The 17332-nt window shown below is 29.7% G+C and overlaps 1 protein-coding gene across 1 annotated transcript in view; it reads left to right on the forward strand.

Moving 5' to 3' along the window:
- Positions 1-17332, forward strand: part of LOC136971725 (uncharacterized) — a 49910-nt gene that overhangs the window by 9436 nt on the left and 23142 nt on the right. The window contains 4 exon segments of the mRNA XM_067266210.1: positions 10191-10373; positions 11856-12031; positions 15103-15204; positions 16771-16886. Of these exon segments, the coding sequence (XP_067122311.1) occupies positions 10191-10373; positions 11856-12031; positions 15103-15204; positions 16771-16886 (577 nt within the window).

Raw genomic sequence — 17332 nt, forward strand, 5'->3', positions numbered from 1 at the left:
ATAACATTATTAAAAATTTTAAATTCAATAAATATTGATGGCTAAATTGCTGAGAAGGTTATCAGTCTCCTCAGGACTCACAATTGAATCTGAGCAAGCAGCCCCAGAAATTTTTTATGGAGGTTTGTCCCAGCAATGTTGTGTCTGTCACTCACTACCTGGTTGCCCACCAGTGGCCAAGTGGTTTTGTCTCTGAACACTGGGAGTTTTGACATGGGTTTGTCTCTCTCCAGGGCGGCTGGAGTTTTCTAGGTTTTCTCCACATCTGTAACACCTGAATAGGGGCCAGTTACCCTTAAAAAGACCTCTTGGAAGGCATCCTCCTAGTCAGATCTCCCAAGTGTTGCATTGCCATAACTTAACAAAACAAACAAACTCACTACCCGATCATTCCCATTGTGGGCTTGGCCTAAACCCATGGTGGGCATGGGAGAAAAACCTTCTTAGTGCCCATAGTTCAGAAAGTGCCAAAATGAAAAAAAAAAAAAACAATGTCTATTCAAATTGACATATATTAAACCATCATAACCTAAAATAAGGGCCTATTGCTGTTTTCTTTTGTTTGCCTCAGTATATGTAATTAGTACTAATGTGCTATTCTAAATATATGTTATAACTAATTGTATATATATTTTTTAAATTATAGAATAAAGGTTTTAATATATTATTTATAATTATAATAAAGATTTTAAAATATGTATAGAAAATTTTCAAATATTACATACAAGGTGTGTTAAAAAGTTCTAAGAATGGGTCAAAGAAAATCAAAACATTTTAAAATATAAAGGAATGTATTTAATAATTTAAAAATAATTATCATGAGCTTTTTCCAGTTCAACTGATTTCTCCAGTTCAAGAAACATTTAGAGAAGTCAATTTCCACATCTGCACAAATTAATGACAAAATATTAATATACTATTGAATAAAATACGCAATAAAATTATCATTTTTCTTCCACTAGAGAGAGTAAGCAAGTTTAGATTTTTCTTACTCAGCATTATGTTTGAATATTTCCTACATATTGTTTTTGTATTCGGTTATTTCTTTGTTATTTCATAATATCTTATGCGGAATTCTATACTTTAATTTAGAAATTATTAATATGCGTGAAGACTTTAATTGAAGGTCAAGATTTAATTTTATGTTAATATTTATTCAGTTAAAGAATTACGGGTATAATTATCATCATCATTATTATTAGAAGTTATTATTATTTTGTTAATTTCCTTTTAATATCAATTATGCAAACTTATATTGCAAGTTAAATACACAGTTTTTTAATCTTACGCAGTTAATTTATAATGTGAAATCGTATTCTTTTGAAATTATTAACATAATGCCAGAACTATTTCCTGGTACCAAATATAAGCTTATTAGAAGAAAAATGATAAATTTGATACATATAAATTGATCAATTTGGGGGATTGTTCATTAATTACATAGGCTATAGAGTTTTTGACCTCCTCCTCCTCTGTTGTGTACAATGATATACTTTTGGCAAACCCTTTTTACTTTTCCAGCCGTTATATATAACAGAGTGAACTCTCTGTTGGAGAAATGATTTAGAAAATACTTGCAGAACTTTTTTAACTGATAATTCATTTACTAGTAAGCAGGTTATAAGAACAAATTCACATGCCATTAATACCATTAAAAAAGTCCACATAGGTAATACTTTCATTCTCTTCCTCTCTATCATTGTACATGATATAATTTTTTTGACTCCCTTCTCCCCAGTTAAACTGTATTTGTAATTAATGGTCCATGAATTATATTTGATATTTATTTATAATTTCTCATTTAAACATAGGACTATTATTTAACATACTAGAAACTATTCATCATATAACTTTTTATATAACATTTTATAAAGATCAAGGATAGTTTAAAATTACTGCCTATTATATTTAGCGTCTTAGATGTTGCATTTGTAATTAATTTCAAAGTTTTGAATCAATCTAGATTTTATAATAATAATTTGTGTAATTTTAATCTCATTTTTTAAGTGTTTTTTTTTTATAACAATAATAATTTAGTAATCAACTAACTGTTTATTATAACTATGTTATTACTTATAATAATTCACTTTGAATTTCAAAAACTATATATTTCTTTCTGCCATTTACTTGATGCATAAATATTTGTTATAAAATGCTACTAAAAATGCCAGACCACAGAAATAATTTGTATTTTCTGTTGCTCTCACTTGCCACATCCCAAATGATCTCAGATTAGAGTTTTAGTCTATATTTTCTATGCATTCAATGCATTCTGAATTGATTTGTAAGCAGTTCTTTCTTTGTTTTTTAAGCAAATTTTGTATTTGCTAAAAGATCCTTCGATTTTGTTGCACTGAAGGTAGTTTTTACTATCATTACGATATGATATCGGGCTTTATATATACCGTATTTTCCGGCGTATAAGACGACTTTTTAACCCAGGAAAATCTTCTCAAAAGTCGGGTGTTGTCTTATAGGGCGAATATATCCCAAACTCTATATTTTAACCGTAAAAGTCGGGGGTCGTCTTATACGGTATATAAATTTTTATGTAAAATAAAGAAATGATAAATTATTCTGTTTGATGATTAATTTGTTATTTATATGAATATTCTGATTTATTTCAGCTATTAATTTCCATTATATTCCACTAAGAGTGATGAAGAAACAAGTATTCTATGCTATCTTGGAAAAATACGTCCTAAGAGTTTTTTCTTTTGGTCATTTTCGTTAAAAATAAAATGTAAATATTTTCTGGGGTGAATGTCTGGAGAACAATCTTACGTTCATAAAAAAAATGTCATAAGATACTTATAAGTTTATCATTTTTATTACTTTCAGTTTAATTTTTATTAAAATGAAATGATAGAAAAATTGCTTGGTGAACTCTCAGAAAGTCTTATTATTTCAAAATACTGTGTGTAATTTTTGGTAAAAAGAAAGATAAAAGTGAAAAATGCTTCTAAGTGGTAGAATCATTTGCCAAGTGTTTTTTTTTAATCACTTAGAAATTCAGTGAGATGAACTTTATTTTTGTTTCTGCATTCCATTCTTTTACAAACACATTTCAGATTATTCATTTTAATTTGCAGATTTAATAAGTTTATCAGTTAATTTTTTTTGTATTCTTTTAATATCATTGACTGTCTCTGTGACGTTGTCTGTCACCGTTAGTGATAAACAACTATATTTTTATAATTATTTTCAGTAAATTTATCAGACGTTTTTCTGTTTCTCGAGATTTTATTCTTAATGTAAATGAGCAAAAACAAAGGAGGAGGAAATGCTAATTTTTCGATAAAATAGATTTAATTTTGAAAATCGAAATTTTTATGGTAGTTTTCTTATTTGTAATAAAAAGTTAGTGTTTAGAATGGTGAAGAAATGAGAATTCTGGCACCAAAGGAGGAAAGAAGACTTTGGACCTTTTTTCAAAGTGGCATCTCTTCATTTAAATGTAATATATTCATCTAAAATATTGACTTAAAATTTGTGTGCTCTTTGAATACTGCTAAACGTAACGATTTATAAGTGGTTCTATATTTTAGATTATATCAGTTAATAATGTAATTATTACAGTAAATTTCTGTATAGAAAAAATATGTTGCATTTGCTTAATCATTAGAGTTTTATTCATAATAATCATGCATTTATTTTGTTTTTTTTTCATAGCATCAATTAATTTAAATTTTAAATGCTTTAAGTCATATTCTTGAAATCTTTTACTGTAACTATGTATATCTTATTCCAGCAATTCTAATTGATATGTCAATTACTTAAGAAAAAATATGTTTAGAAATTGATATTCTGCTATGAAACGTAATTTTTACTTTCCCGTCCGTTATAACAAAAGGAAATTATGGTGATCCGGCAAAAGATTTTTCACATTTTTGGACTTAGGATACCTTGAAATGTCGAGAAATGCAAAAAAAATTCAGAAGCAATTTCTGCACGTATGAACATGTGTGTGGACGATTTTTTTAGCTCTGTTTGAAGCTTAATAACTTGTGTGCTTTATGTCGAAAATTTCTGAAATTTTGCAGAGAAGTTTGTTTATATAATAGGGGGATTGATGCTATTAAATTTTAGTGGTTGAAAGTCAAGGGGGTAGGGAGATAATGGGGGTCGTGTGTATCTCCAGTGAGGTTGGACTTAATAATGATTTTACTCATTATTAGCATTTATAATTTTTATAAAACTCATTCCTACCCTCAAAATTATGGTTTTTGCCATTTTATAATAGTTAAAACTATAAAAGTTTTTAAAAATAAAATATGACAGCATATGGTGCCATCAAAATTTTAATGCTGCCAGGAAAGTTGAGCAGACTCATGCAACTCATCAGTCGCATAGCAAGGGGAGCAAGGAGGTGTATCGTGCACCATGTGCCACTCGCAGAGGGGTGCCCAAAAGGTCCCGAAGACAAACTATGTGTGTTTCTGGAGGTGGAGGAGTGCCAATAAAGTTTCATGCTCTGGGCGCCAGTTATGTTCACTATGCCACTGCAACTCATTGCTGGTTTATTTAAATTGACAGATCTGAAAAGAATTTGATTTTTTCCCCCTGAATTAAGATGTGATTTTTAATGTATTTGTCATATAATTTTTAAACAAATTAAATAAAATAATAAAGAAAAAATCAAATTAATAATTGTTTTTTTAAATATATGAATAAAAGGAAATTAACTATTTAATTTTAAACATAATACTGTAATTTCCTGTGAATGGGTTGTCTGTGCTTAAAGGTCAGTTTGAAAGATGTAGATTATGCAGGCTGTTTGCTGTTCTTAACTTGCATTTATGAATTAATTAAACATGTTTTTTTGGTCTAAATTGACAAAGACCATCTTTAAGAACTGTCAAAAATCCTTTATTTACCACAGACACGTCCTCTGCTGTCACAATTTTTCCAAAACAACCAAAGATGCGTATGCACACCTCATCTTTAGTTCTCTACACATTATATTGTATATGTCAGTTTATATTTTAATGGATTTATTATATTCTCTTGAACGTGTGTCCTGAAAGCTAATTACTTTCTAATAATTCTTTTTCTTTATGTAATAACCCTCAAAGAACTATCTATAAGCTAATTGCCAATTTTTTTTTTGTCTGTTCTTTACAGAGAATAAGCGTTAAAATGATTGAATCCTAAACCTGAATGTTATTGACATTTAAAATATTTTTAAGTTCATTTTAGCACTTATTATTATTAAAGTTGGAAAGTTGAGGTGCTTCACCTTTTCATTATTCACATAGGGGACTGTTTAAAAGTATTACGTGACAATTTTTGTTTTATTAAGTTTATCCTCGTTGGAGGGGATATTAGTTCCCTTTTCTCTCTCTCTCTTTTTTCTTTTATCACTGAACATTTTCTGATACTTTTCTCATTTTTTACACTTAAATAGGGTATTTTGTTATTTTTTTACTTTTATTTATAAATCAGTTATTAATGCTTCTAGGTGGGGTCGCTTTGGAATAGATCGGAAGATTGCGGGAAGTTTTCAGGGTTGGACTCGCGGTGGCTAACCAAACGACGACTGACTGGATTTGTCATCGTTCCCTCGTATTATTTTTCCACTTGGGTTTTTTCCACGAGGTCAGAATCTCGTTGTTAAGGATCGGGTGTCCAATACGTGAATTACTTCTGAAAGTTCCGGGTGACATACGCCTAACTAGATGGATCATCCTCAACGAGGAAGCAAGTTCGTGGGAAATAATCTTTATGGGTTTCAACAGATCTTTTGATAAAATGGTGGAGGAAAAAATCGAAAATTTTTTGGTTGAACACCTTCGTCCATTCGTCCGTCACATTAATAAAAATTATTAAATTTTTGATAATTTGATATTTAAATACCTTCTTAAAAAGTTAATTAATTTAATGGTCTAATGTTAACAAACTTTGAAATTGAAATTGGGCTGCAATCTGAAAAAAATTTTAGACCTATAAATTCTGACTGTCGTCTATCCATTTATTTATCCGTGTATCTGTCTTCCCTTAATCTTCAGAACGGAGTTAGATAGATGAAAGAAGAGAACAGATGTGGAAACATTAGGGGCAGGAGGCCCCGATTAACTATATATGAATTTCTGATGTAAACTGGAAGTCATTACATTTCAATTCAAAGTTTCTCCCCTGAAAGATGTTAGATAGCTGGCTGGCACAACTCTATTGTTAAAGGAAAAGTATGATGTACAGGGGCATGTCACTAATCTGAGATGGAGAGACTATATTTTAAATATGACTAAAAATTGCAGCCTGGTTTTGTGTGACGATGCCACAATAAATTTAAAGCTCATTTAAATTTATTGTGATTTATTTATTAAATAATAAATTTATTTATTATTTAAATTGCTCATTTAAATTTAAAGTTTGATTCCAATATCGACAGTTAAATAAATCCTAACTGATCTCCTTGGATTTCTGCCCATTTAACATTTGGAAATTGAAATTGTGCTTTTGAGTGGCTGACAGGTTTCAACTGTAAACAATTTTGAATTTGAATCTGAAAATCCTGTTCAAAATTTTAAATTTTTTACTTTGATTGGTTAGAAAAAATCAGTTGACGAACAGTGATTTTAAAAACAGCATAAATAGGCAATCTCTGTTTGCCAGATCTACTTTCCGACAAAGTTTTGTGTCATTTTATCATATACTTTACAATATTTATATTTTTAGCTACCATATTGGCCTGAATATTAGTCAGGGTTTTTTCCTAGTTTTTTTTTTTTTAACACGTTTACGGCATCAGTAGATAAACGTTTAGGCAGCTGCTGGGTGTTGTGAGTCACGGGTGACTCGTAGTCTATTTTAATAAGGGTGGCACGAGTCACCCGTGCCTCGTACTATTAATTTATTTTATTGCACCTAATAAAATAATATCGATATATCAAGTATGATGATTGTAGAATTATGTTATGAAAACATGCACCACCCCACAGAAGAACAAGCAATTATGTCTGTCACGTTAACTAGACATATCAGTACAAGTCATGTGCGCCTTATAACACCGTGAACATGTTAAATCTTGAATTAATAAAATTTGGATTTTCAGATCTTACAAAACAGTATAATACAGTAAACCTGAAATAAAACTGTTTAAGTACTTAATTTATTGTAGTTGTTATTGATATAGAATTTTATCAATTAATAATTGATGTTTTGACAATATTAGTTGCTTGTCATCAATTATGGCACAATAACAAATCATTTATATTGATTACAGATTTTATGATCTTGAACATCACTAATGTAAAATAATGAGGACAACTCCATTGTTCATGAAGGTAAAGAAGGAATTTGGTGACTGTTGGTGACCTGACGGCTTTACAGTTGAAAAAATGTCAATGGTATCAAAATCAAAACTGGAGTTAGTAAATAATTTTAAAGAAAGAGAAATTACAGCCGACAAATATTACTCTGAGATATAAATTGTGTGATAAATTCAGATAAGCATCTTCGTTCATATGTTAAGCAGCATATTAAATATGCAAAAAATATTTCCAACAGAGAAGGGGAAAAAACATAGAAGGAACAGAGTTTTATTTTGGTATCATTAAGTTCTGCAAAGGACAATATAAGCAAGAAGAATGAATTTTCACAGCTTTAATATTCTCTCAACAAGATAAATCATCCAGCATTCAAAAACTTTCTAGAAAAGCATACCTAGCACTCAATCCTTGACCAAAGCTTGCTAAGGAAAAGCTACATGCAGCTTGTATGTGAAGCAATATAAAAAAAGATGATACAGGAAATAGTAGGAAACAACCCATTCTTACATTTTTTCATCTAAAAAAAAAATGTGCTAAAAAGGTACTGTACATGCTGAATTTTCTCATTGGTCTGTTAACATGGGAGCCAGTCAATGATTTCATTTTGGAAATGAAAAAGATCTTGATTAAATGTCATGCAAATGTAAATTTAGCAAGAGATGGTGCCTAACGCCTAACTCTAGTACCAAATTAACTTAAATTATTAATATTACTATAGCCATTTGCTAGCCCGATAATTCGGCAGTTGTTGGTCTTTACATGCAAATGTACATTTACATAAAAAGCTGACTGTCTTACCACTCCCAAAACACCTTGTATTAGCCAGATGGGTCACATGGAATAGAGTAGCTTGTTTTTATGCCTAAATTTTTCAATTCATTAATAAACTGCAGTATCTGGAATGAAATTTAAGAGTCAATTGAAACAAGAAGCTGTGTTAAAGGACTCTACAAGTTCCTGTGTATTTCAGTTTCTAAGCTTCAGGAAAATGGTTGTCTACTATGAAGCAATGGGAGATTTTTAAATTCACCAAAAACCATTGCATGGATTTACTTTGGAGAAACTGGAATATTCCCTATGCAAAATACAGATATAATTCTAGAGTCTCTTTAGTCATAAAACCTGGAGTTTTTATTGAAAAACAAATATGTTTCTCTCACATCTGTTGATGTTGGGAGATTGCTTTTTCAGTTCAAAGATTTACTCTCCTTGTTCTGTTTGCGACTGACTGTGGAGAATGTAGAATGACTGTGTTTACAAGTACAATGTTTCTATGTAGACTATGAAACTGATGGATCAGATTCTGAAAGTGATTAGCTGATTTGAATTTTATATCATTTTCTTGAGTTTTGCGTGTTCTATATCATTTTATATGCAATAAAATAATGGTTTTACTTTTAAATGTTTTTAGGAGCACTTTTTTTTTATACAAAACTTCAGTATTTTTTAGTTCTTGTTTTTAAAGCAAATTTATACCTCAACTTCCCAAGTTGAATTATTATTATTATTTGATACAAAGGCCACTCTGAAAGTTTTCAGATATGCAAAAAGCACTGAATGCAGAAAAAAATGGTCTGTGATACTTTACTGCCGAACATTTTTTAAACACGAGTTCAGCAGTATATCCACATCCTTGAAATTTCCCACCTGTGGGAAGTACCCGATATTGGAAGTGCCATCAAATCTGGATGTTGAAAATGGAGCTGAAGCAGGAGAATTTCTGAGCAATGATGTTTTATGGCTTTAAATTTCAACAGGGAAGCTCAAAACATTTGTGGGACATTGTCGCTGGTGACAACACCAGGATCTACCAGTATGACCCCAAAAGCAAGAGACAGTCTGCAGTTTGGGTCTTCTCTGACAAAGCATAAACCACTGAATGCAGAAAAAAAAGGGTCAAAGTCAAATGTCCAAGAAGTGTTGGTCGGAAAATGGTAGCGACATTCTTTGGAAGACAGGGCCATGTTGCCACCGTAGTCCTTGAGAATAGGAAAGACAGTTAATGCTGAGTGGTAGGTCACCATTTGTCTTCCTCAAGTCTTTCAAGAAATTTGCAAATGGCATCCTAGAATAGGTTTTCATGGAGTCTTGCTGCATTGTGACAATGCAACGACACCTACAGCAATGAGAACGGTGGACTAATTGAGCAACTCTGGAGAGCAGTTGATTATCCATCCACTTTATAGTTCAGATTTAGCACTTTGTGACTTTTCTGTTTTCAAAGCCAAGGAGGTCTTCAAGGGATGTTGTTTTGGGAATCTTGAAGAGACAGTTGCTGCATACAGAAATACCTTGGAAGACATCTCATAAGAAGACAGGTGTCAGTGCTTCCAGAGCTGGTTCTACTGCGTGCATCGGGCATCAGGGAGAGTACTTTGAGACGATACGAGGACAGACAGAAAGTAATAATAAACAGGACTGTTGTATTCCGAAACTTTCAGAGTGGTTGTTGTAAAACAAAGTGCTAATTTTACTATTGTTAAAGAATTTTGAAGCCGAGAAACAGTTTTGTTTATTTCGTGTATAATTATTGGTGTGAAGAATATATTTAATTTGATAAATAAAACAGAATTGAAATGAAACAATAAAAAAGTTTTGTTGTTTTTGGCAACCATTTTTTTAATTTTAGGCAGTTTTGTCTCAAGTATTCTGTTTCACTCATTTTAGCACTTCATTTTAGATGTAATTATAACATAACTTCTAAGTGTCATACTGGTAAATGTTTTTTTAATGACTGTTCTGAAGGTGCAAAGTGTATGCCAGTGAAGATTTCTCTTCAGGAAATTACAGTGATCAGAAAAATTATTAAAAAAAATAGTTTTTATAGCGTGAATTTTTAGCTTTAATGCATATATTTTTAGAAATGCTTATTTAGGTTTTTATATATAAAAATCGTAAATAAAAGTTTGTTATTTTCAGATGGTTGGACCATGCCATAAAATTGAAAATACTAATAAACTGAGTAAGAAAAATGGATGGTCAAGACCACTTCATCCATTACAGTTTGTGGCTTGGTTTTTTCTTGTTTTATTTTCATTTTTATACTTTGGGGCTATGGTGCCAAATTTTCCACCAGGAATGTGGCAGCAAACTACCACAATTGTATCCTTTTTGGGTAGTATAATTTGAATTATAGCATTATATAATAGTAATTAACATTATGATTTAAATTTGAATCTAATAATAATAATAATAATAATAGTGATGATGATGATGATGATGATGATTTTTTAAGATATTAAAATAAATATTTTGTACATTTTCAAAGTGTTTTGAGTTTTGAAAGCCATTTTATATTCATAAAATTGCATTTATATACAAGTTTAAAAAGTCGCATATCGGTTCCAATAGTTGCTAAATTTTAAATTTCAGAAAGCGCCTACAATTTTAAATTAATAAAATTTTCCAGGAAAACATAACAATCAGAATGAATATAATTAAATGAATGAGCAATAAAATACATAATAAAAATTATTTATAACAAAATTTTTTATTCTGCACAAAGCAAGAAATTGATATTTGATAACAGTATGTGGAAAATGATGTTTTGTACCTATGTAATTATGCTCTTCTTAAGACTTAGTTAGAATTGTTAAATATCAATTTGTAAGTTAATTGTTCTGCAATTTGAAAAAATTATAAACCTATAAATTCCCACTGTTTTCTGCCCGTTGTCTGTCCTTCCTTTCTTAATGTTGAGAACAGGGTTCGATAAATGAAAGTCGAGACCAGATATGAAAAATTCAGGGGCAGAAGGCCCCGATTAACTATGTAAGAACTTCCGGTCTAGAGCAGAAGTCATGTGAATTCAATTCAAATGGAGTTACGTAGATGACCGGCATGACTGTTATCAGGAAAAGTATGATGTGCGGGGGCAAGACACTACAAATTTGAGATGGAGAAAAAATACATTTTATATTGAATGAATTAAGAATATGATTAAAATTGTAAAGTAGTATTTGCTTTTGGAATGAGTCAATCCAATGTGCCATGTATCTCTCATAATGTTTTCGGAATGCCTTATACTTTTCTACTGTAAAATTTGTACGGAATTTTGCCGAGTTTCAATCTTCAGCTCGGCTGTTTTGATTTTTCTACAGTAGTTGCCGTTCAAAGATTCCGAAATACGGCTATGAATTGTTTTTATATAACCACAAAGTATAGCGTTGCTTGTTTGGTAAAGTTTTTATTCTTACGCTTTGTTTTAACAGATCATAGATTACTCAATCACTAGCTCACGAAGATTCAGATTAGACTTCTACTTATTAGTCAAATATATACTTTGAGTTATTTATGTAATAAATATCATTATCATTTAAATAAAATACCTTTATTTCTTTGTAAATATATATATATAGTATTTTCATACTGTTTGTTGTTTTCTTAAATTTAAACCTTCATTTTTTTTATTGAATTCTCTCTATATATACATATGAATATATTATGTTTATGCTGTTTTTATATGATTAAGTTTTTTATTGTATTTAAGTCCTATTGGATGATATAAGTAATAAAATTGTGTATTAATTAAATTTGTACAAGATGAATAGAAAAACATAATAGAGCTTTAACCATGTTAATCAGATCAATGGCATTATTTTATTAGTACATATAATTGTTCATATCATAAGTATTACTGTGGATCCTGCTGACGTTGCAGTTAGGAAGAAAAATTACAAAGGACCTCTTCCAACCTTTGATCGTGATAAACATGCACATGTCATTGAAAATCAAACTTGTCATCTATGCCTGGTAAAAGTGTAAGTATTTAATTTAAATTTAAAATTTTACATTATTCATAGATTAAATTTTTTTCTAAGTTAAGAAAAGTTTTAAATATCTTTTTATAATGAAATAAACTTGTATATTTAATGTAATGCATTTTGGAATGTAACCGTATATGTTAAGTGTGTGTAAATATTTCTTATGTTACATACATTAGGGTGCCTTTTATTGGATCAATTTTTTTATATTTTGAGTTTTTGTTTTACCCCTTATCTTATACACAGTTAAATTATTTAAATAATAATAATTTGTGTTAAACATACCGTATTTATTCTAATAAATGGTGCCCTCTAATAGTAAGTGTGCTTATCTTCTTCCAATAACCTGAAAAATGCATAGTCTATTCAGTATTGTCACTCTTATCATATTAACATAAAGCAATATTCTTTAACTTATATCAAGAAGTCTGTTTTTTATATTAGCTCATGGTCATAGTTGTCCTTTTTGCTGCTGTTGGTTGGCTGTACTTTGGTACTTTGGTGGGTTATGTCTTTGCATAGTACTGTAGGTGACAAAAACAAAATTACAGTATTTATAAAAACTTATAAAGTAATTGTAAATAGACAAAATAAATATAATTCTGGAAAGAACCAAATTTCTGCAGCCAGATCTTTGGTGGCTCTATTGTTAAAGGAAAATGCTACTCAATTAAATTTATATCCTGTTCCAAAAGCACTTTTAAATGGTGCTTTTGTTGAATCATTTTCCATGATGCTATAATGAAGTTCATAGCCTGAAATAAAACCTTAACAGGAAAAAATGTTGCCTGCATAAAAAATATTGTTAATGAAAAAAAATTTACCCGAAGTAAGTTAATCTCAATGTTATCTATCAAGAAGAGCAATGGTACGCTGCACCAACGTGCACTAACCGGATGCAGTTTGCTTGTAAGGGAAGGAAAACATTCAGTTTATATGTTAGAATAATTCTTGTGCTGTTTACTTTCTTTACTGTGTTGAAAAAGGCCAGTGTTTTGTACTATAAAGATGTGATTTTGTAAGATTATAAATATCAGCTGCTTTGTATCTCTGTGTAAATTTGGTAGTTGTTCTCTCTTCCAAAATTCATTGTAAAATCTGAGTTTGATTTGCCCAAAATTATTGGTCCTGTGATGATGTGATATTCTTTAAAGCCTTGTAACCATCTTTGATGATACCTTAAATTCTTTGAAAACATTAATTTTTGTTTTAAATTGTAAGGCTTTTTCCTGCAATATTTTTTGCTTCTTCACTTTGAGTACCATTTAAAATAGGGTACATTCTACATTTTCTTATTTGCCCTTTGAACACATTTTTATTGCAGAGAACTTTCTCCAGCATTTGCAAAACATGTTTCTGCTTTGTTTGTGTTTCCTAAGCTGTTAAATAATGTCATATAATTAACTTTTAGATGTCTGCCAAGTGTTTTTTGTAAGATTGGGATTTTTTACATTCTGTGATTATCTTAATCTTTGAAGTATGCGAGCTTTTTGGTTTGTAACAAACCACAATTCATAATCTCACAATCGTGACTTATGCGCACTTGAGACAAGTTTATCAATAATAACTATTGTCAAAAATCTGAAAAATAAAACACTGAAGAAATGCTTTAGCGTTTTCTCACGTGAAAGTTTCCACAGGTTATCATAAAATGAGCTAGATGCCACTTTTTTGTTATACTTTTGGCGACGAGTTATCTACTTATTAAATTATATACTGAGAACACAATCATTAATATATACAATTAAAGAAAAAGTGTCAAAAAGGCCAATATTTCATTACATGTAAATGAATAAAAAATACATGCTAATAAATGGCATATTGCCAGGACCAGCAGATAGATACACACAAAAGTTAAGTAAAATGGATTACTAATTACTATAACATGTACTTTGCCGTAATAGAACTATTAAAAAGATTGACTAATTAATTACATGACTGGATCTGACCAGATTTCCATTAAGCTTGGTTATTTTTAATTATGTATTCTATAAAAATTCCGAATAATATAATAATTTAATATTTTTAAAACATATATTTAATTACCAAATTATAATTATACATAAATATCAACTTCCCAAAACCTGATGTATTGATACTAAGCCAAATGATTGCTGTAATTAATCAGGCTATTAAAAATGCTATAATTAATTGCTCGAGGTCTGGATGGTGTAACTAACAAGCACACTGCACAGTAAGTGGAGGTTGAGGGTTCAAGTCCCACTGTTTTCTTCCAGAATGTTCTAAATTATTTAATAAATTATCAAATTATTATAATTATTAATTTAGATAAGAGATGGTGCCTAACATCTACCTCTAGTATCAAATTACTTGGTTTCTAATTAATTACGGCAATCATTTGGCTTATAATTATACATATTTTGTTTATGTAAATGAAGTAAAAATAGAAAAAAAAATAACAGTAATATATCACATCTGCCCATTCTTAGATATACAGTAGAGCATCGTTTATTCGAATCAATTGGGGACTGGGGTTGTTCGGATAACCGATTATGTACGAAAAAATACATTAACCTATCCGATGTTGAAATTTTTCTCCGTCGCGTGTCTCTTTGTGTTGAATTATCGTCGATTTTAAGCCTAACGAAAATTTTTATAATAATAATCGAGGCTATCGTATCGTTAAAAATTATTTCTTTATTTTGTACAAACAAAATAAATATATTGAAAAATATAAAAACAAAAAATTATACTTTAGAAGTTAATCTAGCATCAAAAACGTTCGATTTGGCACGACACAGTCCGACTGGAAAGCTTTCGGATAACTGACGTTTCGGTTAATTGGCTTTCGGATAAATGACGCTCTACTGTATATGAATAGAATGTTTTTATGATGAAAGCTATAGTTAAGAATTAAAGAAAAAGTTATTTAAACAGACATAAATGTTGTTTTATTTGTAATTGAAATTAATTATGCTGTTAAAAAGTTTTAATTTAAACAGCAATTATCGACGTTTCTGGTATAATCTTATTTGTGTTAATTAACAATATACCCACTCCTTTATAAACTATACCTATTTATTTATTGTTTCACTTTATAATTACAGGGCTCCTCGTTCTAAGCATTGTAGTGTTTGTAATAAGTGTGTTTCGGATTTTGATCATCATTGTAAGTGGCTGAATAATTGTGTAGGTGGAAGAAATTATAAGTATGTATTATTCATTAATACTAAAAATGTCTTTTATAATTTAAATATTAAAATGTATTGAAAAGTATCATTTATAAATAAAATGCTATTACTGTATGAATGCTGTATATAAGATATATATATATATATACACACCATGTTTCCCCGAAAATAAGACATAGTAGAGGTTTTGCTGAATTGCTAAATATAAGGCCTCCCCAGAAAGTAAGACCTAGCCTCGTTTGGAATCATGCCCGCCAAACAGAACACCAGAGCATGCAGCTGTGATTCTTTTTAGCCTGCCGCCGTTATCCCCTACCTTCACCGTCCGTTGCAGAGCAGCTGCATGCAGGACATGAAAACCGTCACCTACCACCAATCCCGATGTTCCCTTTCGCGGCTGTCACTTGTAAATATGCAGGCAAGGCATCAAGAGGCCCGTCGCCTGCCGCCGTACCGTACGCTGTCCCTGCCGTGTTGTACGAGTGTGCTGTGGTGAGCTCCCCTGGTGGCCGTAAACTGCCATACCATACGAAAAAATAAGACATCCCCTGAAAATAACACCTAGCGCATCTTTGGGAGCAAAAATTAATATAAGACACCGTCTTATTTTCGGGGAAACAGGGTATATATATATTTTTATTCTCATTTTAGAAAATTTTTCTATTGTATTTATCATAATTTTATCATAAATTTTAAAATACTGATTTTGAAACTTAAAAAAAAAACCAAAAAACACTTGAAATTAAAATATTTTTACTTTATTTTAAAAATTTTTATTCAATTATTTTAAAATATATAATAGTTTCCTTCACCATTTACAGCAAATTGTATTTTCGATTTTAGAAAATATCTTTATTTGGATGACATATTGTTTTTTTATATTGAATAAAACATTTTCTAATATAGCCAAATGCATGTAGAAATTTGTTTAGACTTCGGTGACGTTGCTATTTTTCATTTCAAGGCTTGTTCGAATTCAATATAAATTTAAATTTCCATTTAATATATCCGAACAAAAGAAAAATATTATTTTAATACCGTATATGTATAAAAAATTATTATAAAATAATATATATTAAAATATTAAATATTTTTTTTTATAAAATTCGAAACAAAAACAAAAATTTAACACGTAAAAAGGAGTTATATTTTCAAATAAATCGTTGGGACTTTATAATTCATGTAAATATGAATTATATTTTGTTTATTGTATTCTTTTCGGTAGAGATGACCGAAATATGGTCAAACATTTTTGATTAAATGTTTTTTGGTTACCTCATCTTTATCAGTGTATTTATTTTTTTAATTTTATTAGAGCGGTCCCAAGTTTTGTCAATTGTCATGCAAATTTGTTAACATTATTTCTAAAACATTTTTTAAAATTACATTTTAAATCTTCAAATTCTTAAATAATTAGATATATAAAATTTTTGACATTCTAGTTAATTTAATTAAAAGTTTTCTATATAAGTTATAATTTTAAGCATAGAAGATATTATATACGAAGATTCAATAATAGAATTAATTAATGTTAAAATTGACGATAGATACTATAATAACGAAAGTTTTTTCTTTTATTCTTAGATTGTTTATTGCGTGTGTAACTTCAGCTCTTGTGGGATCATTGTATATCTTTGTATCAGCTATTATACTAATAATAGCCTTCTATAACAAAGAAAGTTGGTTTTATGTAAAAAATTGTAAGTATTTTGAAATTTACGGTTTAGTTTTAAATGAAATAAAATTCTGGAAAATTGCTAATTATTTTCTATGCAAATTCTTAAAATTATAGATTTAGATTTGAATTTGTTACTGCAACAAAATGAATCAATCTGATCATTCACATCCTTTTATATCAGTGGTTCTTAAAATTATATGGTTCACAAACCATTTAATTTAAGTCGAAGGTGCGGCAAACCTCTTTTGCCCTCGTTCACTTCTTATTCTATAAAAATCGCCTTAAGTTACCGAACGGACAGATCTTTTTGACGCGAATGTAACATTTAAGATAAATGATTCATAAAAACATTGTCCTCTGGCTAAACAACACAAGATTGCATTTTAGAAAAATGACCAGATCAGTTTGTGGATCATCTGGTGAATGCCGATGGACTACCAGTAGTCTACAGACCATATTTTGAGGACT

Source organism: Centruroides vittatus, unplaced genomic scaffold (genome assembly GCF_030686945.1).
Source record: "Centruroides vittatus isolate TY-2023 unplaced genomic scaffold, ASM3068694v2 contig_1052, whole genome shotgun sequence".
NCBI lineage: Eukaryota > Metazoa > Arthropoda > Arachnida > Scorpiones > Buthidae > Centruroides > Centruroides vittatus.